General features: G+C 39.1%; 1 protein-coding gene across 2 annotated transcripts; it reads right to left on the bottom strand.

Moving 5' to 3' along the window:
- Positions 1–1,890: 1,890 nt before the first annotated feature.
- ATP6V1C1 (ATPase H+ transporting V1 subunit C1) lies at positions 1,891–26,922 on the bottom strand. 2 transcript variants are annotated; one of them, XM_076329307.1, is made up of 13 exons: positions 26,846–26,922; positions 20,456–20,638; positions 17,895–17,962; positions 16,674–16,759; positions 15,582–15,676; positions 9,940–10,031; positions 8,747–8,845; positions 7,323–7,391; positions 5,830–5,922; positions 5,648–5,741; positions 5,023–5,120; positions 3,708–3,834; positions 1,891–2,497 (listed from the first exon to the last, which is right to left on the bottom strand). In XM_076329307.1, the coding sequence occupies exons 2-13, from the start codon at positions 20,585–20,587 to the stop codon at positions 2,402–2,404; spliced, it is 1,149 nt and encodes a 382-aa protein (XP_076185422.1). In that variant the 5' UTR covers positions 20,588–20,638; positions 26,846–26,922; the 3' UTR covers positions 1,891–2,401. The 2 variants fall into 2 exon arrangements, with proteins under 2 accessions (XP_076185422.1, XP_076185424.1); XM_076329309.1 differs by lacking the exon at positions 26,846–26,922 and adding an exon at positions 26,144–26,408.
- Positions 26,923–27,680: the final 758 nt, after the last annotated feature.

Below are 27,680 nucleotides of genomic sequence, written 5' to 3' on the forward strand. Positions count from 1 at the left end.
TTTTCTTCCAACAAGTTCGTTTGTGTCCCCTGCCTCTCATCTTATTACCATGTACCTCTGACAAGTGCTCAGGCACATCAGAAGGCTCCATCTTCTCTGTATCCTCTGCTCAGGCAGTTGTAAATTTCAGTAACATCTGTCCTTTGCTTTCTCTCCATCTCTTCCCCAGTATGAAGAGACACAATTCTCCCAGTATGTCATGGTGTCACATGCTCCAGCCCCCTGACAAGCTTGGGTAGCCTCTACTGGAATTCCTCCATTGTGGTACTCCATTTCTTGTACTACAGAGCCTAGACATGACCTCACAAGTGCCAAATATTGGCGAAGGATGGCTACCCTCTTACTAACAACACCCCAGGAGATGGTTGGTCTTTGCCACAAGTGCAACTTGTTTTCCACAGGTCCTTTTCTGCAGAGCTGCTTCCTGGCTAGTCAGTCCCCAGCCTCTGCTGGTGCATAAGGGTTATTCCTCTCCAAGTGCTGGACTTCACAGTTCTCTTTGCTGAAGTTCATGCAGTGCCTGTCAGCCCATTTCTCCAGCATAACCACATCCCTCTGAGCAGCAAACCTGTCTTTCAGCATATTGACTGCTTCCCTCACCTTGGCTGGTCGTGTCATTCTATTGTCCAGCTGCCTCTTGCTTCCATTCATTTGAGAAGAATCTAGTGCTGATTTAGCAGGCGCTAGGTACCTTGAACGGGGCAAAGTATACAGCAAAGCAGTTTGTGCAGTACTCACTGGAATCCTAAGCCTTTATATTGCACTTGTTTGCAGGACGGCTTTGAAAACAAGATCAAAAGAGAACTAAGATGAAGAACAGAGACAACAGTTTAGCCTGATTCCTTGTGTGATCAGGGAAGCAGGATTAAATGCTTCCGGTGGACCAAAAAAAAAAAACCCCAACAAAAAACCCACCCCACTCTTTACCCCTAAGTAGTTTATCTCAGTTACAGCGGGCTCAGAACCAAGATGACTATCTTTGTACGTAGTAATAATGAAAGCCAGTGGAAGGGGCAGAGCTGGGTGATAAAGGGGAAAATCCCACTTCATTATCAGTAGCTAGATGCAACTCATGCACTCAAAAGCTAGCCTTCTCTTTTAATAATTAGAGATCTCAATGTTGGCTTATCAAAGACAGCAGATTCCTCAAAAGTGCTTCTGGTTCACGATTAGAGATTCTATAGCTGAAAGCTCTATACTGCTTAGATTCACAGTACTGCTATTTTCAGTTAGGGACCAAATTAGAAGAATTTCAGTGGTTACAGTACTTCAAATACTAATTTTGACAAATCAGTTCTCCTCCAGTCTCAGTCTTAATTCAAGTCAGTTTTAAAAGGTGCTGCAGTTTTACTGCATATTTAGCAACTGGAATATATAGAATACTCGCAATAGCCGTGATAACTGCTACTGAAATAAACAACCCCTCTCTATACACCTTAGAAGGAAGCTGTCATATTCCCTGTATGGTAGAAAGGTTGCTGCCAAAAAAAAAGTGAGCATCTAATAGTACAGTATTCAAAGCCATAAAGTAGTCCCAAGCTTCAACTGATAGAAAAGAACAAAGAATTATCAAAAAATCCCAGATCAGCCTAGCTTGTTAGCATCCCAGGTTACTCCCATCTTCCCAATAATCATCTCATATCTTTTCTTTAGAGTCACGAAGATATAAACATGAAGAACGTTCATACACAGGTTTGGTGGCCAAACAACATACTTGAGCATTTCTGCACAAAGCAAAAGAGATACCCTCATCTCTTAAAAAGTATTTGTGCTGAAGCCAATTGCATTTCTGTACCACTGCATGCAGGATGCAGCATTGGTTTTAAGACTTAATACACTGCTTCAGTTTAGACACAGGTATCTACAATTATGTGGTACAAGAAAGCGACACATTTGCACAGGTATGTTTATTTTTTCCTGTGTTTACAGTGCTTCAATTGTAATTTTAAACCATTCAGAAAGCACAATTTCATACCAATTTTACATACTTTACATCACAGTTCAACAATGTTAACACAATTGTATCTACTAAATCAAATGAACAAAATGGCCATGAACATTTACACTATTCTTCTGTAAACAAGTTTTTTCTATAAACAATGGTAAATGGAATTAACACAGACCACCATATGAAAGAGGAATGAACTTTTCCTTAAATAAATCACTCTGTTTATAAATACTTCAATTCTCTCAATATACATTTACAGACATAATTGATTAAAAGCAGATTACCTACACTGCTCTTTAAAAAGAAAATGTCTAGAGATGGACCACTGTGTTAAATTCACCTAACATAAGAAGCAAGCATATGATTAGTAGAGTGTTAAAAGTATTATTGTACTTCAACCTCACTTCTGTTTGTTTACATCAACACTGAGAAGATTGTCATGTTAGGGAACTTTCACTTGAATTCCAGCAAGTTACAATCGATCTTGTAGTACACATATGGATAGTACTCCTGCTGACTGAGGTTTAAGCCTGGAATATCCATAGTTGCCTGCAAATAAAGTTTTGAAACCAGTTACACTCTTACAATTCATTCCGACTCAGAAGTAGATGAAACATTCGTATGTTTTAGAAGCAAATAGGCCAGGCAAGACTTCAAGCTTAAGTTTTCATTCAGTGAACAGTTCAAGTGACTGTTTAAGCAACAAAGCTAGAACTTTGACAAATGAATAACAGTTATTTTTCAAAATGAAATACAAGTGCTTTTTCCAAATCTAAGTAGTTTTGCATCAATAATTCACATTTGTTGCTATGGTAAACACACCACCACTAAATGGAAGGAAAAGTACTGCAATTATGTTTTACTACTTCTAAATACAGACAGTTTATGAAAAGAATGTTAGAGTGCTGAATGATCCAGGAAGTTACATGAAGTTCAACATCTTTAATTTTCACCTTGATTGTCTCACATACATCCCCTTTCCCCAAAAAGGGCCTGGAAATACTTTAGAAAAACATTACATTAAATATAACATTAAGAAAGATTAAAAATAATCTTTTTAAATTCAGCTAAACCCATTGTGTGGTCTATCTTTAGTTAATCTTTAACTATGAAAAGCACTGCTTTTCAATACAAAACAAATTAGTAGAATAAGCCTCCTAGCAAACTAGTTTTAAACATGAAAATTAGACCTCTACAGATGGAAAGGACGACTCCATCTTGACATCAATTCAGCCTCCTTCAGCAGAGAAGGACAACTATGTTAACTTAAAAACAAAGACAGCAATGCAACCAAAAAAAGGAGTTGTTTCCGTATTAAGGCCACTGTTACCATAGACTGTGGACAATTTATGTACTCCTTCTGGGCTCAAAGAAGATATGAGATGTGCTCAAGTTCCTTAAGCCTAGTTTCAGATCAAAGTTGACTTTGTTTGAATTCTTTGAGGATATGAATATGTATGCAGTCTATAAGATATCCTTCCATTGGTAGTAGGAAAGAATGCAGTAGGAAGAAGTTATATGAGACTTTTATACCAGACAGCTCATCAAATGCATTGGTTGCAACTTTAAATACCATCTGCTTTGCAAAAACGTAAAACAGAAGTGGCATTTTTATAAGGAGACATGATTTTCTGTATTGCGAGAGAATGATGGAGAATATGGAGCGGTGTAGCTTTTTAATAAAGCCAATAGACTATTTTTTTGTTTAAACAGACTAAACCTAATATTGAAGGGGAGTAGCAGTTACAAAAATACTTACATCAATGATAGCTGCTGCACTGCTGTCAAGGTGTTTGTATAAGTCATACAAAACTTCCCTCAGTTTCTTCATTGTTTTCTTATTAGGCTGGAGCAGCATTGCCTGGAAGTTAACTGGCAAACCATACCTGAGGAAGTCAAGCAGAAAACTATGAAAACACTGAAATAAGCCTTCTTTTATCTTTCAAAGCAGAATTTTATTTTATTTTGAGAAATAATCCTATTGCTGAAGAGGAAATTCTGCTCATTTTCATTTCTGCAAGACTATTCTGTTTCTACAATTCATAAGGCATTAATAAAGTAGAACAACTTTCTTCAAGTTTAAAATAACAAAACAGAAGTCTAAACACTTTTAAAATAATTTTAAATCCTAGAGTACTTAGCACAATTCTCCAAGTTACCTGAAGTCTCAGACTGAGTTTTGAACATTCCAATTAATTAACTTGCAAGACTTTGCTTATGCCACTAGGTGGAGAATCTAGTCTCTACTCAATCCTTTCTAGGTGTGTGGAAACACTTGCCAATACTCAAATCAAGTTCAGCTTTCTTCCTGAGTCAAGTTTGTCTTCAAAATAAGCCCAGAGCAGCTATGAAACAGACTAGAATGCAAGTTAATGTGATTTTTTTTTTCCTTTTTCTCCTCTGGTTGTCTCCTTTATGACAATTTATCAAAAAGGCTAAAAAAATCCTTTCCATTTTCTGACTAAGGCAGAAGTCCTTTCAACTCTAAAAAAAATCCAGGTCCTTCCTTCTGCAGAACAACTACAGCTGTTTTTAAGTCAACTTAGTAACTAAACTTCTGGATAGGTATGAAGAAAAAAGCAGAGAAATTTTAGAATATTGAACGGTTTAATACTGAAAAGTTTAGACTACAAAATTCTTAGAAAGGCATGTTTTAAAGAAAAAGCATGTATTTCAAGATGTCAAGCTATATTAACTCAAAGCCTGAATACTTTTTATTCTGAACTATTCACATGTCCCACTTAAATAGAAAATACAGTAAGCTCTTTTTACAAGCAGCTCATAAAGCAAGCTAAGAATCAGCAGAAGTGCCTTGCTGCAACTTACAGAGTACCTGTAATTCCTAAAGCACTGGTGGAAAGACTATCCAAGGGGCAAGATACACAATTATCTACCTCAAATATTCCACAGCTGGCAACAAGAGCTATTGCCATCAGCTATTCTTACTGCCCTACTTCTTGCTTCCTCCTTCCCAGAAGAGTGGCATTCACACACCTCAGTTTGGTAAACCCAAGGTAGATGTAAATTCTTACAGAGTCTAGGAAAAAAAGCACTACTCAGGTCTGTGTCATTACCTCAAAACAGATTCAACAAAAACTCGTAGTGCTTTCACATGAATCCACGCAATGAAAGCTTCACTGAAATTAACTTTCAGCCACCGAACCAGAGGCCCCTGTGAAAGGGAAGAGGAAAAAAAAAATTATGTCATTCAAACTTCAGAAAAAGATTCAGCCCATTAAGCGTGTTTGATCAGATACTCAATATCTGTACCATGATAATAATGACAACTTAAAGGCAGAGTTCACTATGGACATAATGGCTCAAGGGTGTTTCGATACTAAGTAAAGAGAAGTTTAATGAGACTTCTGTTGTCTCTTCAGTACACCATCTCAGCTGCCGTGGGCTAACTATATTAAGGACCATTTTAGTAACGCCTGATTATTTCATTCAAATGCTTGTCCATTTTCAAACTTCATATATTGTCAGCTGCAATATCAGCACTTGGTTCAACGCGGTGAGGAGCATTTGTGCTACAGGAAACTCAATTATGCCCGAGCAGGTTAGCTGGGTGGCAGGCTGACTATGTCATGTCATCCTTGCAATGCTTTCTCAGAATCACAAGTTCATGAAATTGTTATGTAGCAATAACAAGTCTTAGATGTCTCATGTTTCTATAATGACTAGTTTATACAGACTTACAAACTGTTTCTTCTTGTCAGTTGACAGTCTATTCATTTCTTCTTTATCCGCTTTCATCTCTTCTTCATTATACTGGAAGTCACGGACCATAAATCTGCATTTGGAAGTGAATAAAATCAAAGGTGGCTATCTAGAGATCCTTCAAAGCATGAGAGACAGAACACACACAAAATAAGCCTTACTTATATTCTCTGGCTTTATGCTTGAAGTCATCCACTGCCTTCCTGAACAAGGTGACGTTACAAAGGTAGCTATCTTGATCCTCAAAGAGTACACTACACAGAAAGAAAAAAGTGTCAGAATTAATAAGGTTCAAGTCACCACAGATCGGATATACAGTAGCTTAAGTTGTACTTTATCGCTACTAGGCAAGAACATAAACGTAGATCATCACACGGGATTAGTTCACAAATGAAACCTTATACCGAAAGTAACTGAAACTTTAGCAACTGCTCTTATTACTCCCTTCATAAAGGATGGCAGTTTCCATTTCACATTCAGAGAGTTCACCGCTCAGAAACACTTCATACATGTCTGTCTGGATATTTGTTCAAGTTATAATTATTTTAAAGAAAAAGGAACTAAAGCTGGTTTAATACTGAAAAATTTGGACTACAGAATTCTTAGAAATGCATGTTTTAAAGAAAAAGGAAATGGATTTAAAATAGAAAAGGACACAAATTAAAAAGACATAGGTTGGTAAGAAAAAGTGTTTCTTAGGCTGTAAAGACAACCCCTAGATTTACTATTTTATAGTTCAAGACAATACTGCTTATTTTGAGACTTCATCTTAGGAAAAAAAGCTTGAAGAGACTTAGACTGTTCCTCAGTGTCATTCTGTCTTCAATACAAGCATTATCCAACAGTTTAATGAGTCACCTCTTCTTAAGCTATCCCTAGATCATGGTTTCCCAATAACTAAATAAGAATCATTAGCAGATCTTCCACTAGACTTAAGTTGATCCAACTCAAATGTGAAGTTAACCCGAGTAAGTTCAGATTTTAACTGACATAGAGCTGGTAATATCAGATCTGCCTGATCAAAACCTCAATCTGTCAGTTAAAATTAACAACACAGCAATGCTTTGTGCTACATGTTGACTTTAGCAATATTGTAACCACAGTGAAAATAAAGTGGCTTAACAGTATTATCAAATCCTGGCCTCAGTCTTGCCCATCACAGACACCAAGCATCAGCTTGGTACCGATGACCTTTGTTAGCCTGAAAGAGACAAGTTACTTTCCTTTGCACACAAGAAAACCATCTACACTTCCAGTTCTTCATTCTTTAGCAGCTTTCAAAGAGTATATGTAACTTGTTTCAAGTCCTCTGAATGCAGGCATAAAGCTTACAGGCTAGCAGCTATAGTATTTGTTGCTAAACCCCACCATGCACTAGCTTGAAGCTGAATGTGCCTGACCTGAACTAGATTAACTTTTCAATTCTTTTACTCTTCCCACATAAGTTAGTTTGATAACTTTGTTAACCTTAGAGTTAGAGATCCTTTGAATTTTTCCTCAACTACAACATAATCAAGCTTGATCAGATAAAGTTACAAAGCTAGACATTTTGACAAGTTTTTGACCAATCTTTAAAATTCAAAGTCACTACAGATAAAGAACACTTATAAAATACAGCACATGCAAATATGAGATTCAGCATTTAACAACTTACTTGCTGGAACGTGGTACAACCATCTCTGCTAGTGTTTCGTATTGCTTAACCCAGTCATTATAATTTAACCTAGAGAATACACAGGTTATGGTTAGACTTTTAGTACTGTAGTAAGAAATTTTAGATTAATGGATCAAGTTTTTCCAAAAAAATGTTAAAAACATTTAATCATCACATCTTCCAACCCAGGTGTAGGTTGTGAGAAATACACAAGACATCAGGGACAGTCCTTCTCATGCTGATTTTAACATTATTGCTAAATGAACTATAATGATAGCAAAAGTAACTTATTTTATCTTCATATAAGTTTACAAGTGTAAAATTTTTGAAATCAAAGAACTATGAAATTAAATTAGTCACCATTAAGTACAGATCTCAGGGGACCAAATGGACTTCCCTGTCAAGGTTTATCAGAAACTCCTTATGTAACCTTGCTCTTCTGAGTTACTAATAGGAATACTTTTTCCACAGTCACAAGTGGGTTCCCCAGGGTCCTGCACTTGCCTGAAGGACCACTGGGAATTTTGGAAGCCCTGCCTTTCTGTAGTTGGTGGTCAAGAGGTTCCACCCTTTCAACACCAAAACTTATCAAAAGTAAAAGAAAAATAACAGATGAGATATACTAACCACCTGTTTTCTGCTAACACCACTGCAAAACTGTTTTGCCTTCACCAGAGTTTTACATGTGACAGAGACTACTGCTTCATGTGATAACCAGCCTACTGGCTATCTTTACAAGTTAGAAGCTCTCTTTGTTCCCAGCTCCAGAAAGACAGTCTAGTGCCATTTTCTCATTTTACAAGAGTAAGGACATCTGTATCACCACTTTCCTTGGCCAGGGGAAAAGGTGGGTTTTTTGTTGTTTAAACATTTCGGACAGGAACAACCTGTTCCCAGCAAACCTTTGACATGACATAAGCAGTGTTCCATTGGTAGAGACTTAGATAAGTAAAAAAGCAGCGTTCCAGCAATCTGAAAAAGTGCAGAGCAAAGAAGTAGAGAGTTCACTTCACTCACTAAGTGGTGAAAGCCGGCACAGTCCTAACCAGGATAATTCAATCGTGAAACCTTCTAATGTAAAACAAGTCATGTTTTTACTCAGTACTTATTATTTTCATAAGGATACCTTCTGCAACATGACTAGCCATGGCTAATATTAGAGAAGAGACAAGTCTAATCTCCAGTTTCTTAGAGAAATTCATGAGCACTCAGCATTCCTCATGATGAGTTCTCGTGAACAATGGAATACAGGTACACGGGCTCATTTGCCTCTACTAAGCATCCAAAAGTTTGTGTTTGTTTGGGGTTTTCCTGGATGAACTAATTCAGATGTCCTTTTTTTACAGTATTATAGGGTTGTGGGATCTATTATTTGATTTAAATTTCTTATTTTATTTTGCTCTTAGGACAAGCAATAAACTTACTTTGGTACAATCACTAATAACGTGACCAAATATTCTGAATCGAGTACAAAGTCCTCTTTCTTTACAATATCAGCAAGACTTCTGGTTAGCAAGCTTCCCCTGCAGAGAAGCAAAGACAGCCAGAGTAAATACTTGTTTAAGAATTGAATTTGTCTGGACAACAGTTTCCAGTGCTTGATAGTACATAATTTTCAAAAATATATTTTACTTAAGCATTCTCTATTAGCAGAGCAAACAAAATGTCCTTATACACATTTTATATCTGTCTAAAGTCACTGAAAGTTTTTATCAGTAGCTCCACTGCTGTGCATCATTTCCATATTCCAAATACCTCACACACTTAAGAAGCCAAGTTCTCTTTTTAAAAGTGATTTAAAGACACAAGAACCATTAAAACCATTAATTGTGAAGTCTAGTATATGGAGCCTCAGAGTTACAACTAACCTAGCACAGACCCACATACAGAACCTGAATAAAAATTTAAAGCAGCATATTGCCTCATATTCACAAAAGACTAAGAACATACACAGATTTAATGGGGCTTAGCTGACCAATTACCATGGCTGAAGATGGAAATTAAGGCTCACTCATAAAATGGCTATTATTAGTATGTCCCATGGTTCTGAATCAGCCAGCAGGCTTGTACCATTAACTCTAACAGTAGGGTTGGATCAAATTAATCAGCCATATTTGCACAGAACTACTGTACCTCAACTGTACTTCAGATAATCATCACATGTACATGACAAGACAGCAGGCAGTCCTTGTTTAATTTATTATCTGCATGTATGCAACAGCTGTGTCTCTGCTGGTTAATTTTGAGGGAAGAAACCCAGTAATATTGATATGCTTAAAGCATAAATTGGAGTGAAGGGAAAGACTTCCTTGTTTAGACAGACACCTAAGTAGCAGCGTTACACACCACTTTAACAGCAAGCTTCTCTCGAAAACTCCAGCAATTTATACTATTTGTATGTGCTTTTGTGTATTTCATAACTGCTTATCAATCACAAGTGAGCTATTACCAGCAAGTCAGCTGGTAATAAGTGTTCTTTTATGACAGCTGCTATTCAAGATTGATAAACACCTCAAAAATACGTTAAGCTTAGAGCCTGTACCTCTTCACACATTACTAAGTTTTCATGGTAAGATACAGTTCCTGTGCTACATTAGCAAAAAACAATGTGACTTACGCATTCTTTCTTTCCAAATTCTGAAGGTTCCCTTTCAGATTATTGTATGCTGACGCTCTTGCTTTCAGATCATTGTCAATCTGGTTTACTCCCTTAAAGATAAAAAGAAAAGGAACATTGTCTAAAGAGCTAGAATAGTTTTTAAATGATTTCTCAATTTCAAAGCTTAGATCTGCCAACAAGAACTTAATGAAAAATATGCAAGTTAAAATGTTTATTTCTCTAGTGCTTGACAAACTTCACTCAAAACTCAGCAAACTCTAAGTCAGAATTCCTTTAAAGGAAAATCAGCCAATAATAAAAGTTACACGTCCTCTTCTGGTATCAACTGGACATGCTACTGCATCCAGCTGATCATTACTCTGTCACCTTGAGACTACCACCCTCCATCTCAGCTGACAGGAGAGATCATTTGAAGTTTACCTTCCTACTGTGATACAAGTACACTTGTGAACACTGAGTATCATTTCCTCCAGCTGTTACCTCACTTCTCATCATACTTTTCCCTCACTAGAGTTTCAGTGACAACAATGATGGTACAGTTTTATAAGTAACAAATCAAGAATTAAATAACTCAAAGCATTAATGCTTTGCATCATCTACAACTTAAGAGGGGACTCTGTTGCACTGTATTTGCCTATTGCAATTTTTACCTTTCCTTGAGATGAACAGCCTTGGTCGCTCAAAGATAGAGTATCAACTAAATGCATCATCTGCCCGATTCCAAATGGCTGTTACTATTTACAGTTCTAAATATTATCACAATTATTTTATGTCTTTTTTTCCCCCCCCAAACAGAGCTATTTCCCATTCTGTATATTTGCAAGGGAAAATACAATAAATTATATCACCATCTCCCTTCACAAAGTCATCTTTTATGCTGCTGTTTTACATTGGCAGTAGCTTACAACTATAAAGAAAAATCTGTTTTATAGAGACTTTCTTCATTTAGTAAAAACTTATGTATTTTGGAATGTCTGAAGTTGCACGGGGCCAGTTCCAGGGTAGAGATAAACAGTATTTCAGACTTGAATCCTATTTATTTCAGACAATAAATACATCTGTCAAATCAAGTAGAGGCAGCATTCTACATTTAATGCCACTGGCAGCCTTCAATCATCTTTCAAACTTTCATATCAAAGTTCCAACTATTTTACTGTTTAGACTCAGACTCTCACATTCGGCTTGCCATTGCTGCTCAAGTAAGCCATCTTTCTCAAATCCATCCTCCAGGATTAATTAGAATGATTACCAAAAATGATTCATTCCCAGCTAGGTTACTTGGCAGTAAGTGGAAGAACACAAGACAAATTAAGCAATTAGTAGGTCTTAAACATCCAGTCATACTCCTATCAGTGTGTACCCTATACAAGGAAGTATTTTAAGATAAATATACTTAGGAACAGTTGGATAACTGAAAGAACGTGGTATAGGATCGGTCTGGCATCGTAATGCTGCCTACTCCCTCCTTCATTGTGTCCTCACTATGGTATGTAGGTACAAGCATATAAAAATTCCCAGGGACAAGTATCTGAACACAGTCAAGGGACTCTCCCTTTATTTAGACTTAGATGGTTGACAACACATTTTGTTTGCATACAACACTTCAGCTTGGGGATCCAAATATGATTTTATTTCCACAAAATAAATCTCTCTTACAAACAACGTCACTTAGTTATATAGTGACCTTGTTTATGGTAACACAAGTCCACTTGTCTGTAGCAGGAAAAAGTCATTAAAAACCTGAACATTCTGGCAGTTTCATTTGGCAACATGTTAACAGCTTGCACCTCTACAGATAACAGCAATGCTTTAGACAAAATACTCTGAAGAAAAGACAGTTTACTTTTTAAACAGAGGAGTATTTAAGGTTATCTAAATTCTTTGACTGATGTAACCTTTAGCAAAGTATGTGGAACATTTCAGCAGGCATCACAAAGCGCACATCTTCATGAAAACTTTTTTATACTACAAGAAATGGCACTAACTTTTTTTTTTTTTACCACTAGCAGACAGCATTAGGGGAAAAATTAATCAGAAACTATTAAGCTAGTACCTTTGTGCATTTGGACTTTTTCCCAGACCGACAACCTTCCCCTCTGCCTTTTCCAAGGATCAAAACTTTCAACAACAGTCTAACTATGCACTGTTTAATGACAAAAAGCAAAAACCATTGATACCAAACACTGCCTTTACAAACCAGTTCCATTCATCATTTCCTAATTGTCAATACTCTAATTGCTCTCATTTGTAAAGTCAGTAACCTTTTAAAAGATGACTGCTTAGACAAAAGCCTGTTACTGCTGCACTGACCGGAGTTTACTGTAAACAAGAATCAGCTTTGCTTCCTATTAAAATGTTAGAGAATGCAGAACCGCAAACGTCAATGACACAGCAGAGCTCTTCAAAATATATTTGTGTAAAACTGCCAAATGAAGCAACAATACAAACTTCCTTTTGGTAGTAGAATTGGTGGATAACTCATAGATGTCATTACAAAATGAGGCAGACCCATGATATTGCTAAAGAAAGTATCAATCTAACATAGTGGGCCTATTTCTACACATAGCAAACCCCAGATATTTAAACCACTTACATAGTCATTGACAAAACACGAGTGTCTTCTTGTAACTATGCAACTGAGCTCTTGTACTTCAGTAGATACCTGGGTTGCTGAAAATGTTGGACGAGGGCACTACAGCTATCAAGGTTGTCTCCTTGCATAACAGTCTTATGACCATAATTTCAAATACAAAGAATGACTAGATAAGTGACAGCTCTCACACGGCACAGATACCATCTTCAAAGTCTTCAGTATTGACACTGGGGTTCACAATGCTTCTGAAAGTTAAAAGCTGAAAAAACTTGATGGATAGTTTCAGTAGATTTCCTTTTATTTTAAGTGTTTCCAACACTGCTATGATTTTTCCTCAACTGACAAACTCCCCACTGCAGTTGCCATTACTGTCATTTTGGCAGACATCAGAATCTGCTGCTATAGTGAGTGAGGAGGATATAAAACCATACAGGAAAAGTAGCATCTCATGATTTGACAAGCTTTTCAAGTTATTTTAACATCAACATGTCACGAGGCTTCACAGACTTTAATGTAGCTCTATCAGTTTTCCTACATCTTGATGTTAATCACACGCCAAAGTGAAGATTTTAACTATGTCAGGACTCTCTTTGCCTTGGGACAAAACTGCTTCAAGTCCTGTGACATTCTCTCTCCTATCTCTTACTTCTACAAGAACGTAAGGCAATTTCAGTTGTCTTCCTTCTCTTCTCCACTTTATGGACACACATCTGTGGCTCACAATTGAAAAAATTTTTTAAACTATTTGAAATTAGATTTATTACATAGGTGTCCCTGAAGCTGTCCCTGTAGAAGACAGGTACAGGTAAACATGCAGAGAAATGGAAACCCTCAACAGGATGATTCAGACTGAACTCCAGCAGACCTGTTTCTCTGCATTTAGTATCCAGTCTAATAACTCAATGAGGTCCCTAAATTAGATGAAGAATGTAAGCCAGTTATTTAATTGAAAGTTCAGGTTCTGGAGTACAGCTTTGCTGCTAGATAAATGATCTGCTTGCAAACTCCAGGACACAGGATAACATGCACTCAATCCTTGATATTTCAATAAAGGGCATATCCCTTCATGTTCTTTGTTGCTTTTTCAACAAACTTAATTGCTACAAAAACAAGTTCTATACTATGGCAACAGCTAAGTTCCAAAAATGAGACAAAACACAGTTGAAGACTTTTTTTCCTTTTTAATTCAGTAACTTTCACTCCTATTCTAAGGCCAAACCAAAGGAAAGGAACTTTTTCAAGAACCACTTCCTTGGTAAGACTTGTAGAAACCACTTCACCCTGTCTTCTTATGTTCTCTCTATCCCTCTTTCCCCACCAAGTTCCTCTTCTCCCAACTTAAACTTCATGCCTATACCTGCCAAGTAGCTACTGTAAACAGCTGAATACTTCATTCTGATACGTTCTTCTGAAGAAGCAAAAGCTTATGTACTTAAGTAGTGACAGATACTAAGATTATTATTTTATATCTGTGGAATATTTTTAATGTGCAAATCTTAAGTCATAAGACTGTCAGTCTTCCTCCATAGAATCACTGAGGTTGGAAAAGACCTCTAAGATCATCGAGTCCAACCGTCAACCCAACACCACCATGCCCACTAGACCATGTCCCTAAGCACCTCATCTACTCGTCTTTTAAATACCTCCAGGGATGGGGACTCAACCACTTCCCTGGGCAGCCTCTTCCAATGTTTCACCACTCTTTCAGTAAAGACATTTTTCCTCACGTCCAATCTAAACCTCCCCTGGCGCAACTTGAGGCCATTTCCTCTCGTCCTATCGCTAGTTACTTGGGAGAAGAGACTGACACCCACCTCGCTACAACCTCCTTTCAGGTAGTTGTAGAGAGCGATGAGGTCTCCCCTCAGCCTCCTTTTCTGCAGGCTAAACAACCCCAGCTCCCTCAGCCGCTCCTCATAAGACTTGTTCTCCAGACCCCTCACCAGCCTCGTTGCCCTTCTCTGGACACGCTCCAGCACCTCAACGTCCTTCTTGTAGCAAGGGGCCCAAAACTCCAACAAAACTCCACACTGCAGATGTTTTCTAGCAATAGTTACTGAGTGTAATTTGTGGAATAAATTCAAGATGCAGTGATAGCCCCAAAGAAAATATCAAAATGAATTGTTTGTTGCATTCTCAGTCAGCTATGTACCATATATTAAGATTTTGTAATCTCTGCAAAAATTTTAAACTAATAGTTTCAGGAAAGAAACTAACATCTAGAGAATCTGCAGTTATAGCCAAGCATGAGCCTGCCAGCACTTACCCCCATCCCCACCCCGATTATAGTTCCCACATATCCACCACCAAAGACTATCTCTATAGGTAGCTGGAGCAGCTGCTTCTTTTTTCCGTATTATGTATTTTATTGACACAGGTAATTCCAAGAACCAGTTTGCAGATTACAGAAAACAGGAAAGAAAAAAAACTGAAAAAGCTGGGAAGATATTAAAGTAAGGGTAGCTTACAGAGAGCTCTTTCACTGTTTGAATACAGTAAGTCACTGCTGAGGACCCTATCTATGCTCACAGCAAGTACAAACCAAATTAAATCCCCAAAGTGCGAAAAACTTTACCAAGGTAAAGACAGGGGGAAAACCCATGACAACACTCAAGTGAGCTTTCCTTACATCTAACATTGAAGGCTTATTTTTCCCCTCACAACTGAGTGCCACAGCTTTGAGAAGGTAAATAAATTCCCTGGTTCACTGCTGATAGCCCACAAAGTTTGAGAACATCAGACAAATGGCATGCCAATACAGCAAAATTTAAATGTAAGCGTTTGCTAGCTATTTATTTGTTAACTCAGTGATCTCAGGAAACAAAAATCAGCAAAGACAGCATGATGGCCTTCAGGGAGCACTCTCCAAATCCTATACCCATCCTAATATACTTCTTCGGTTACAGACACTGCTACCAGGTTCACTACTATTGTTATCAAAGTTACATGAAGCTAACAAAAATAGACAAATAGCTTTGAGTACCAAGTTTTGTGTATAAATATCTCAAGTTCAAGTAGGAAAGTTTTATAAAACAAATTACCTTACCTTTGCTATAATTTCTGAAATATTCTTCAAGGATTGCTTGATTGGGTATTTGGCCATATCCCACTGGAACCTTGTTATATAGGTGACCAAGTCAACTAAAATTTTAAAGAAGAACTTTGTTAAGATAGACAATAAAAAGACTGATGTATTATATTCCATGTAGGATTGCTGTAACAGAAGAGTACTGTAACAGACTGCTTGTGGACCTTCACATGTGTGGACCCTGTTGCTTAAGAAATTTGAAAATAAACAATCAAGTTTAAGTTATCCGTGACCTTTGCCTTCAGATACTGGTTCCTCCATCTCTGTAGACCCTAAATGATATTTACTACTAAGTCAGTGATGACTGGAGAAATACAGGCAAGACCAACTATTTTTTGCTTTGTGTGAAAAATGGGTGGGAGAAGGGAGGGTTATGATGAAAAAAAGGCAAAGATTATGTGGCTCACCTGAAGCAGCAGTTTTGTAAAGCTATCTATGAAAGAGACTACTCCAAGCCCCTCTCTAAGAATAACTGTGATAATTAGGACTGCTGCACTTGTCTTCATGTTAACCCACTCATATTAGCCTCTCTTGCATCAGTACAACCTGTGTTAAATTTTATGAAAAGGCTTTGAAAACAAAATATTTATTTAGAGACCAGTGCGACTCTTTACTATAATAAAATGGACAAATACTTCCATGAGACAACTAGTTTTATAAAGACATTCTATCACAATTTGGGAACAACTGAGTATTCCAGCATAGCTTACATAAAATCATACCTATATTCAGATGACAGACTAATAGAAAGAATGTTTACAGTGATCAGTAACAGTAATTTTAAGGTGCCACCAGAGACCAGTCATGACAAAACACAGCGCTAAAGGATCAAAAGGCTTCTGTAAGTGAGTATTTAACATGTAGATCTAATTTCTTGCCATTCTGGATCCTATAATTTGTTTCAGGGCAAGCGACTCATGGTAAAAAGTACTTCCATGTCTAAACTAGGCTTTCAGAATGTCATACAGAGAAGCAGCATTCAGTTTGTTTCAGGATCATTGCCTTCCCTCCTACACTTTTAGGATGCACATATCATGGTTAACACTTTACCTCCATTAGCCAGAAGATTCTCCTGAACTTTATCTTTACTGTCTTCTAGTACATCAGCCATATACTGGGCCACTTTCTTTACAACACTGAAAAATGAAAGATAAAGATATGAAAAAAACCTAAAAAACCTGCCATTTTGAGAAATACTATTTATGAAACTGATCTGAAATTGCCTGAGATTGGATCAAAAAAGGAAGAGTTGATTGCTTTACATACAAGCTTTCCAAGAGCACAAACTGGGCTCAGTGTCTGAAGGAGACCAACTTCTCAAATACATGCCAGAACAATCCTTCTCTAGTGTTGCTACTCATCAGTTCTCAATAAGGTGAGGCTACTTCCCTCGCCTCCAGGTAACAGGGATTGACTTCAAGTGTAATCTCACTATATTCCAATCTTTTTTTGAAGTCTGTTGTACTTTCAAAATCCTAACCCCTTTCTAAAAATAGATAGCAAGGTAGAAATCATCAATAATCCAAATTAAACACAAGGCAACCATGACAATGAAACACCAAAGATAACTGAAGAGCTATGGAGAAACCCCAGCCCTAAGCCCTCATGAGATCTGACACTCAAGACCTGCCTTCCTCACTAGAAAAAGCTATGTTTAATATTATTCACATGTGCCATGCCAAATAGTTTCCTTTTCTATTTAAAAACAACTACTTAACACTTCTCTCCTTGAAACAGAAGATGGCTCCACAAGTTCTGGTTATGTGAAATTGTTACATTTGCTCAAAATCACTTTCAAAGGACCATTAGTTTCTTCAAAATGGATTGGTTTTGTGTTTTAATATTAATGTTGTTTAATCATCTCTGTGGATTAGCAAACAACATGGTTACCTTCTGACAGTCTGTAAATAGTACTCTAACTTGCTATAAGAACAGTTTTCACTCCATTTCATTATCACTTACTGCAGCTGTCAGGCTCAATTCTTAACAGTTCTCCAGGACCCAGCAGCACCCAGCACTACTACAGGGAGAACCATCCTTCATCAATGCATAATGTCCCACTATTCCACAAGAAGTTCAGATTTTTTTTTTCCAAGTAGAGATACTAGGGAAAACAGCAGCTTAGCTTTCTGAAATCTTAGCTTGCTGACTGCCTGCAGAGGATCACTAGGAAACAAAAAAAGCTGGAAATAACCTGTGTATTATTAGGACTCAGCAAACCATCACATCATTATTCTAATATTTTGCATGCTAGTAAAAATAAACTGTTACCTCTCCACAAATGCATCCAGTTTAGCCAGCTCATCTGACAAACCAACCAAAACGTCCAGTGTGCCAACCTAGAAGTAAAGATCAAAATGCATTAGCAATTGTGTATAAACATAGGAAGATAAAAACCAGATAATAAAAGCTAAATCTCCTGAACAGGTAGCTTTGCAGAACTACATAAAATACTGTACTCTAAGATTTCAGACTTGTTGATCTAACAAAGTCACACTGTGTTTCACTTGCTCAAGATACCCCTAAAGCACCACTGTATCAGATCTAACTCACTCTAGTTTGGTGCAGTTTCAGTCTTGCATTCCAGCCATCCAAAACATGTTAAAACAACTTTTACATTATGAATTGGCTGCACTTCCCCCAAGTCACTTGCTTCAGCATTTGATTTACTACTTTAGATCAAATCTGAAATTTCTGTAATCAGGTATCTCAGTGCTGGAGGCAACCAGAACACTGAAAACTTTGAAGATACAAGAGTACTGCAGTAGTCAGACCAACAAGAGTCTGGACTTTTTGCATCTGGAGTAATGGAATATCTAGCTTGTCTACAAGCTTCCAGTCTTTCTTCCCTTCTCCTCCAGAAAACACTTTCTTCCCTAATTTGATGTAATAATCTAGAGCAATACATATACCTTCCTGGGGCCAGGGATGACACTTACCATTTCAGAGTCTGTATAATTCAAACATGAAAATTACAGCACAATAAAAGAGTCTGTTTAGCTCTTTCATAAAAAGTCTCAAATGGGTCTAAGACATCAAAAAGTGTAAAAACAGTATAGCTATGCTCAAGTTAAACAGCCAAAGGGTGATTATTTTTTAATAGGTCATATAACATCAGTGTTTCTTTGGTTCTCTCTTCAAGTACTTACGTATTTGTTCATTCTGTTCAATGAAAGTAGAAGATACCTCCAAAAAGACAACTCTTCTTATCTTTAATACTTTAGCTACTAGTTTATATTTCTTGCTGAAATATTATTAGGCATAAGTGAATCTTCTGTCTAGTCAAGATGCTATTAACATTATTTTTAGTCTAGCATCTTTGTTCTATATATTTGACTACTCGACTTTACATAACCCCTGTTCTCTTTAGCCTTGAAGCAGAAAGGAGCACAATTACTTCAGTAACATCACAAACAAATTGCTTTCCATGCCCCACCTCCTTCTGAGCTACATGCAGAATAAGGAAGCTAATATTTTGACTAGTCACCTACAAGCCAGAGGACAAGTAAGTCTTTAAGCAATAAGGCTGCTGTTCAACGGAGACTACGTCACTGTTTCAATGAGTTTTAACTAAAGGATCTCACTCAAACAGTTTTACCAGGTCCACAGAAGCCAGACTATATTTCCCATTCCCATTTCCTCAGCTTCTGCCCCTTCTAAGAAGTAGAACAGAAACAAAAACAATCGTTTATAACCCTAATGGGCCACATCAGTTTTCAGTGATAACTTTTCTAAATGCTGTAGGCACCCTACAGTTTGAAAGGCATCCTGACTCACGTCCAAGGATCTCCTGGGAGGAGACAGACATTTGTTGTAGTCCCTTTTCTTACCTCTACTAGTATGTCTTTTGAAATAACTCGGGCCAGTCTAAATGTGAATGTAAGTCATGGCAGTTGGAAGATCCTCTCAAAAGACACACTGAAGCACTTTGTGCCCTGGGCTTGTTCCTTAGCAGAGACAGCAACAAGGCATCACGCCACCTGAACTTGATCCATTCTGTAGACAGAGATTGGTGGCATTTTTTCCTCTTCATTTTGATACGCTTTGATGAGCTTTCACTCAGTTAAACTGAGCTCACAATTACTCTTGTTCAAGAAACATCTGTGTGTCAGGATAGACCTTTTCCTAATGAATACACTGGCTCATAACTTTTCCATACCCTGATAATTGTATTTAACCAAGAGAAACTGCTTTCAGATTTTGTTTCTCTTCGCTTCTCACAGTAATAGCTCAAACCGTTTTCTTCCCATTTTCTATAACACACATCAGCAGGTCACACTGGAATGCTCAGCCGGAGACAACCACTACTCTAACAGAAGAATGTTACTTTTGGATAGAGAAAAGGCAGCAGCAGTTTGATCAACCCCTGTATTTTAAATCAAGCTTTTTCACTGCATCTCAGCCTGAAAAGAAAAAGCAGACAATTCAGAAGTAAAAAAAAAAAAACCCTAAAACAAAACAGAAAACCAAAGGAAACTATCATCTGAATACTCAGATCACAAGTCTCCATTTTTCTTCTAATTTTCTTCTCCAGCTAACTGCTAGCAGTATGAGGTAAAGACTACTATCCTTGGAAAAACTGCTGTATTAGCTGAAAGAATGCAGCTTGCTGAACGTTTAAAACTTAGAGTGAAGAATTTTTAACTTAGAATTTCAGAAAAAAGATAATTGTTGTCTAAATTATTTTTTAGATCCACACATAATCATCAAAAGAAGTCAGCTATTCTCTCTAAATAGTCTGCAAGTATTCCCCATCTATAGTTTTAGTGTAAAGAAACAAAGATGATGCAAACTGAACATACTTCTTAGGACATGAAATGGGGCTTACATACCTTCAAGTCCGGAATATTGAACTTTGAATTAGTAGAAAGATTGTTATTCTTTGTAGTTGCTGCATGTAGTTTCTCCCATGTCTGTTGACAGGTTTTTTCTCCAGGAGCAGAAATCAGCCAAAACTCGGTCATTTTTGTGTCTTTATCTTGATGCTTTCTGCTTCTGAAGATAGAGGCAAGATGCTAGTAGAAGGGAAGTGAGGCGGGGGGAAGAAAGAATATCTGCCATTAGTTCAGGATTCAAAGCTTTGCCTGAAGAAAAACATCTCATTCCATGTTACTAAAGTGCAGTTCCAGCCACTGTAAGAGATTTTACCAAGAGTATCACATGGTTCCAAATTCATTTTTTCCTATCTTCCAAATCACATTTGCACAGTTGGAAAGTCTTTTTAAACTGCCCATCCTGCAAGTTAAAGTGGGCTGAGTTTGCAACATTAACATCTTTCAATTGCAATTCCACAAAAGATTATAAGCGATCTAACTGAAAATAAATCCAATAAAACAGGTTCCAAATCATATTTTCACGGCTGTATATATTTTCCAGCATCTGTACAACAGACAACTTTTTCTGAACACACACAAGAAAAAAAAACAAATTTCAACTCTGACATTATAGCTTTTCCAATCACTTTTCAGGTTAGGACAGTGTTTTAAAGTGAACAAATGCCTAAAAAATATTTTAATCCAATAAACTTTAGTTTATTCTTTCAAGCAAAGAAGGTTCTCCTGGCAGCTAAAAGTTTCAGCAAAAAGGAGGACACTTTCTAGTCTTGGTATCTCTGTTGTCATTGCAGACCTTCAATAACGTTACACATACTGGCATTAGTCAAGAGAGTATTGGTACTAAATACAAATTACGTTGAGCTACTTTGCAAGGGACCTCAAGGAGTTAAGAGTATATACGTTCTTCTGTCACTAAGAAACAGAACAAGCCAGTTGAGAATTACTGGATTTTTTTAATAAGGGAGCGAAGAACAAAAATCAAAGCGTACCTTGACAGAATCTAAATGTCAAATTCTGATATTTTCAATGTCTTCTGTAGCAGCTTTGAAAAGAGTAGAGACTAACCTACATTTCATAATGAGCACAGATACAGTACTCAATTTTTTTTTGAGAGAATCAGATACTGTATCTGTAAGAATTAATACACAGTAGCAAACTTTGCCCAAAACAACACATATAGGTCCTTCATCTGTGTAACCATTCTAGGGTCAACAAGTTATCAAGGGTGTTGAAGTTAGAGATAAGCTAAAGGAAGGCCTGTTAGCCGATTCTTTTGTTCAACTACTCAGGAAGCCTAAAGCCAAAGAAAGTTTACCAACCATTAAACTAATATCATGAAGCACATCTTGTCACTGGTGTAACAGCCATCCTCCTTCAATTAAGGGGCCTTGTTTATAACTATAGATGATGGTATCCAGTTACCGAGGCTCTTGATACCGCACACTCCATGATGTCTGACACTCCATTACCAGGTAGTAGCACAGCAGTGCTATAATCCTAAATACAGAGAGTGCCAAGGCGGGTACAGATATTTGAGAAATCAGAATATTTACAAGACCAGACACATGTCCCACTCCACACAAGCTTGTCCGGCCTGACCCAGCCCAGTTCTGGGCACTCTCCTGTGCTGGGGCCATGCATCTGCATGGCTGGTTCTACTCAACAGCAGAAAGTTGAGGACCTGGAAGTTATCTATGCTCTCCTCACTGGTACTACTCTCTCTTCTCCCCAGCAAGTTGCCAAAGCAGGTTGGAAGGAGAAGGGATAACGAGTTCTTTGCTCCTGGAAATAGTATGGGTGAGAAAAGGGGTCCTATCTCTGACAAGGACAGGTGAAAAGACTGGGTCTACTTTCCCCACCATGATGTGGCCTTGACTGTTGGGGGAAGGTCTCTGAGAGCAGAATCAGAGAGAAGGGTGAAACCCATGCCAACAGCCCCTCAGGCACCACTGGCCTCTCATGCTCAAAAGCGCATATTGTAACAATCCTTGGTCATACCGTACTGAGGATTTTGGTACCGGCAGGCATCATGAAAAATTAAAGCAACACCAGTCATCACCAATATAACACAGCATGTTACGGGGCTTCTTTGATTAGGGAAGTGCTAACCGAATTATCTCACATAACAGGTCTCCACGGGAGATTTATTAATTATCAACAATTTGGAATGAGACAAAATTTCCTCTTATTCAGACTACTTTGATGCATTATCTTCCTTAACACATGCCAGACTTGGTGAATCCGTTGCACATGATGTTTTCCTACACTTCACTGAACCCTGGCCCTATAAAAGACATGGCAAAGTTTACAGTAAACTTCACCCATGCAGGGAGACACCACTACAGCTGACACACATACTCAAAGTGTTTAAGCTTTAAATTGGTTTTTGTTTGTATTTTACTACACTAGGTCTAGAAGAGGCTTTGGAATGAAGGTTGGATAAATAAGAGGAACTACTTCAGGGTGGCGGCAGCAGCAGCAGCGTGCAAATATCCAAGTAAAAGACAGAAGAGCCATAACATAGAAAACCAGGCTCCTATTCAGTAAAACAGATGGAACATTGCGTTCTCATGTTTTCCACTAAAACATAAATAGCCCTTAAAGAATATGTATAAAGTTTCCAGAGATTATATCATCTAAGGAAACAGTTACATGTTTACAATGACACAGTCTCATTCCCTGCATTACAGGTTAGGAAAATCAGCTCACCATTAAAAACCTAAACATCTTCCCCCACCCCCACCCCCCCAAAAAAAAAAAACCCAAAAAACCTTTAATAGACCCATTGCAAAGAATAACTGCTTTCAATAAGTAAAGTTTTCCTATTTTTTAAAGTTAGTTTTCAAAGACCAACTGTTCAGACTTCATATTATGACTACAAGTCTACCATAAACAAGCCTGAAGTTACAAACACCTGACAGGCTTGCAGCAAATCTTTTTTCATGCTTAAAAACCAATGAACTAGAGCACTTCATGATTCCTTACTATCAGAGGCAAAAATGGATTGCTCAACTGAATAACCAAGGTCTTTTTCTACTGCTCAAAGTGAAGAGGCACAGGTGGAACAGTTGTAGCTCCCAGGAATCATTAAGCTTAAGCTAGAGGACTTCTCTTCCTTCCTCCCTCACCATTTTTGTCTGTGTGGTTGGTTCTCCATTTCTAATAGCCATGGGAAGTAAGATGATTCCCCATTTCAGGTACCTATACAGTGGAGGCATTTTCAAATACATACAAGGAAAAAAAGTTTGGTAGAAGAGTTTTAAACATTCGTATGTTTGTTTTATGTGAGGGGGGATGGAGTTTGAAATCAGAACTATGGGGAATAACGAACAAGAAGTGGAGAAAGGAGAAGTGCTACAGAATGGTAATAAAAACAGAAACAAATGCCAGTCAGCCAAAGAATACATACTGACCCACTGTAAAATGAAAGCCATGAAATTTAAAGAGGAGGACCACAGAATAAAGTGGGAAATACCAAGTGTTCAAATCTTCTAAGTACATTGACAGGTATTTTTTAGTAAACTATTATTTTATTCCTTTGATCTGCAAATAATGGTATATAGTCTGCTGAGATTCACCGCTCTGGTGAATTTATTCTTTCTTTAGGTCAACAGGTCTTTGTGAATTGGCAAGCCTTGGCATCTCAGCAGTCTGCAAAACCTACCACCAGTCTCTTTTTGGCCTTAACATTAGAATATCAGTTACACGGATACTATCATTTATTAGCTGCACCTTGCCCTGAAAAGACTTATCTATACTTTTGACACTACTGCAAGTATGTGATCACCCAAAAGTTCTAGTCCAATGCAGACCAGGATTTCATTGTACTAAGCACTGTCTGTATAAGGATACAGCCCTAACTTAAACATCTGCAGTCTGAAGTATTGTATCTTGAAACTTAAGTTACAGGGGGAAAAACAAACAACAAAAACAAAGCAACAAAGAAGTTACAACAAGCATGCTGGCAGAAGCAAGTCCTGTTTAGCTTTTAGTCATCTCATATCCCGAGAAAACCCCAAAGGCACAGTTCAAATTTTTAAGTACTTGGCTAACAACCCGATGATTAAACTTCTTTCCTCTCTCTACTTTGCTCATGATTGCAACTAAAAGCATTAATTAAAGCTGAGTATCTAAAGCAGAAGCAGGGAGGATAACCCCAGCAAGAAGTTCCCGATCAGCTATCGTCTCACCTTCCTCACTCCCAAAGACCATTAGCTGCATCGTTCCAGTCAAATTTTCTCAGACTTTCCTGGTTTTAGGTTTTTGGACAACAAAACAAGGGAATAACCAAAAAAAGTAGAAAGTATAAAACCTAGAATAAGCAATAAGAATGGACAAGCGAACTATTGTTTACACAGTGCACCTCTATGACCAGCACTTTTTTGTAATATACTACTGAGTAGAATTTATTATAGCATAGTTTCACCTAATCGCTGTTAGCTATTTTTGCTATTTCAATTGTTTCTGATGTACGCTTTTAAGATAATTAATATTCATAAATGGATAACCGCATACATAAATGGAATTGTCTGCAACACGTAAATCTATCCATTTAAAAACAGTCAATACTATAGCACAAGTATAGTTAATCAAGCTAATGCTTTCAAGGGGGTGTTTTCTTCCTAAACATTGTCATTCAGTACCCTATCGCACTATGATATTAAAAGAACAGAAACTATGGTCCTAGTTCTGCTGAATACAGGTAAAGCCACCCATTAAGGAGTGACACTGCTTCTGAGATGCCATTGTAAGTATTTTCTGGCCAACTTCAGCAAGAAGTGTTTGCTATACAACTGAAGGCAAAAAAAAAAGTCAGGAAAATAAGAATCAAAGTTTATACAAGAATCTCTCTATAGACCATGCTGAAGCAAAGTTCAGGACTTTGAGGAACAGGTTCTGGAATTCCAAGATTACATACAACACTAAGCTAGCTACCTTGATATTTACAATTCCACAGGACATGAAATTACCATTTTAATAGCGATCGACTGAACTGTCAGTATCTCAAAAAAAAAGTATTTTATCTTGCAAGACCAGCAGTGCTTTGACCCATCTTTATCTTGTTTAGTACTCACAAAGAATGCAAGTTCTCGCTTTTAAGGGCTTAATACTAGAAATTGATTAGAACACGCTTTTCTCTGAGCAGCATCTCATTGAGTTTCCCTTGACACTTTCTCATAAGCATACGCACAACATAACTTTGAAGCGTGATAATCTTCCATGTGCTATCACAAAGAGATTTAAGTAACAAACGCATCGCCAAGATGTTCTGCTAGTCAAATAAGCACAACCCATCTATAAAATGCTTGAAATATTTCATCCCTTGAAGCTTACCTGGTTTTGAACCCTAACTACTCTTAATGCCCAAAGTAAGTCTGATATATTATTTAAAATGCATTTTGCATTACTACCTGTAATTTATACTGCCTAATTTCTATATTATTAGGAAAGTGGACAGTAAGAGAAAAATGGATTTCCAAAGAAAAATCTTTCATGCAGTATACTATAAGCAATAAAACCACTAAACAGCTGTTTCAATGCTGTACCTGGAAACACACGTAACAACGTCAAAACAGAATCTCAACTAAGACACTTTACATTGCATTTTTTCAAAAACAACAAGGCTGGGGGAGGGGACAATTGTTTCTTCTTTCCCATTTCGCTCAACAGGAAAGCTCAACTTACTGACACGACTTAGAAGTCTCCCAATATCCTGCGCTAAGGCCCCGGGATGTCATTTCTTCAAGCTCGCTCTCAGAAATCACTTCTGACGCTTGGCGTTTGGCTTCCACATTTCATAAACAGAAGCGGCCGCAATGAGGAAGCCAGAGCTGCGCCCGGGAAGATTTCACAACGGGGGGTTCACATGCCTCGTGCAGAGGCAATCTGGGGCGGGGGAGCTGGCTTTGCTCTCCCCAGAGCCGCTGACACTGATCACAGCGATTAGATGGCAGTTCCCGTAACCCGGGCAGGCAGCAGCTGCCCCGGCAGCCACCGGCGCAGGCTCCCGGCACCGCGCGCCCACTTCGCCCTCCGCAAGATAAAAGCCCCACCGCGACTACCTCGCTCCCAGCGCGGGAGCCCGGCAGAGCGGCGGCAGGGCAGCCCCGACGCCCGGCAGCCCCCGGAGCGGCGCCGAGGCCTGTCAGAGCCCCTGAGAGACGCGGCGGCGGGCGAGCGCCCGCGGTACCGCCGGGCCCGGCCGGCGCCGCCCTTCACGCCAGGCCCAGCGCGGCCCACCGCCGGGGGAGGCCGGAGCGCTGCGCCAGCCGCTCGGGGCGGGGCGGGGCGCGGCGCGGCGCGGCGCGGCGCAGCCCAGACCCTCCTCCTCCTCCCTCCGCGGCCCGGACCCGGGCCCCGCCGGCGGCGGCTCCCAACGGCGCTTACCCGTCACTGCTCCATCCCCCGCCGGCAGCCGCAGCCGCGCGCCGCCCGCACACCCGCCAGCGGGTCACGTGAGGCGCCGGGTCAGCTGACGCCGCCGCAGCGCCGGTCACGAGACGGCGGAGCGGCGGGGCGGGGCAGGGGCGGGAGGAGGAGGAGGAGGAGGAGGAGGAGCAGGTGGTTCTGACGCAGCGGCGCAGTGACTGACAGGTCCGCTCGGGGCGATGGCGGCGGTGGGGCCGCAGGTTCGAGAGCCGGTCCGGCCAGGTCAGCCCCCCGCTCCTCCCCACCCCACAGCCAGGGTTCGCCCGGGGCACCGCCGCCGTCACGGACACCGCCAGCCTCCTCGGGGCGCCGAGCCGAGCTTCCTGCGGCTGCCGCCGGCGCCTCAGGGCCCGGCAGGCTCCGGTGGGCACCAGCCACCTTGGGGCCTGGTCAGCAATGGCCGCCTCAGGGCCCGGCAGGCTTTGGCCACCTCTGATAAATCCGGGCTTGATTAGGGAATTTGTGGGAAAAACACATATGGATCAGAGCAGCCTCGTCCAGCACAAGGAAGCAGATCGTGTTAAGAAAGCTTTATACCATTTTGCCCTTGGGGCAGAGAAGGATAGTCAGGTTTGAAAAGATGCGTGTTTGTTCTTGCTGTGGTTGGCTAATTTTCTTCAGATCAGCTCTTGGAAGACACGGAGTCTTGGAAAACGCAATGGTAGTTCAGTGATCAAAACTATCAGTATATGCAGTGTGCCCAGGCCGCCAAGAAGGCCAATGGCATCCTGGCCTGTATCAGAACTAGTGTGGCCAGCAGGAGTAGGGAAGTGATCGTGCCCCTGTTCTTGGC

The sequence above is a fragment of the Aptenodytes patagonicus genome, chromosome 2 (assembly GCF_965638725.1).
Source record: "Aptenodytes patagonicus chromosome 2, bAptPat1.pri.cur, whole genome shotgun sequence".
Taxonomy (NCBI): domain Eukaryota; kingdom Metazoa; phylum Chordata; class Aves; order Sphenisciformes; family Spheniscidae; genus Aptenodytes; species Aptenodytes patagonicus.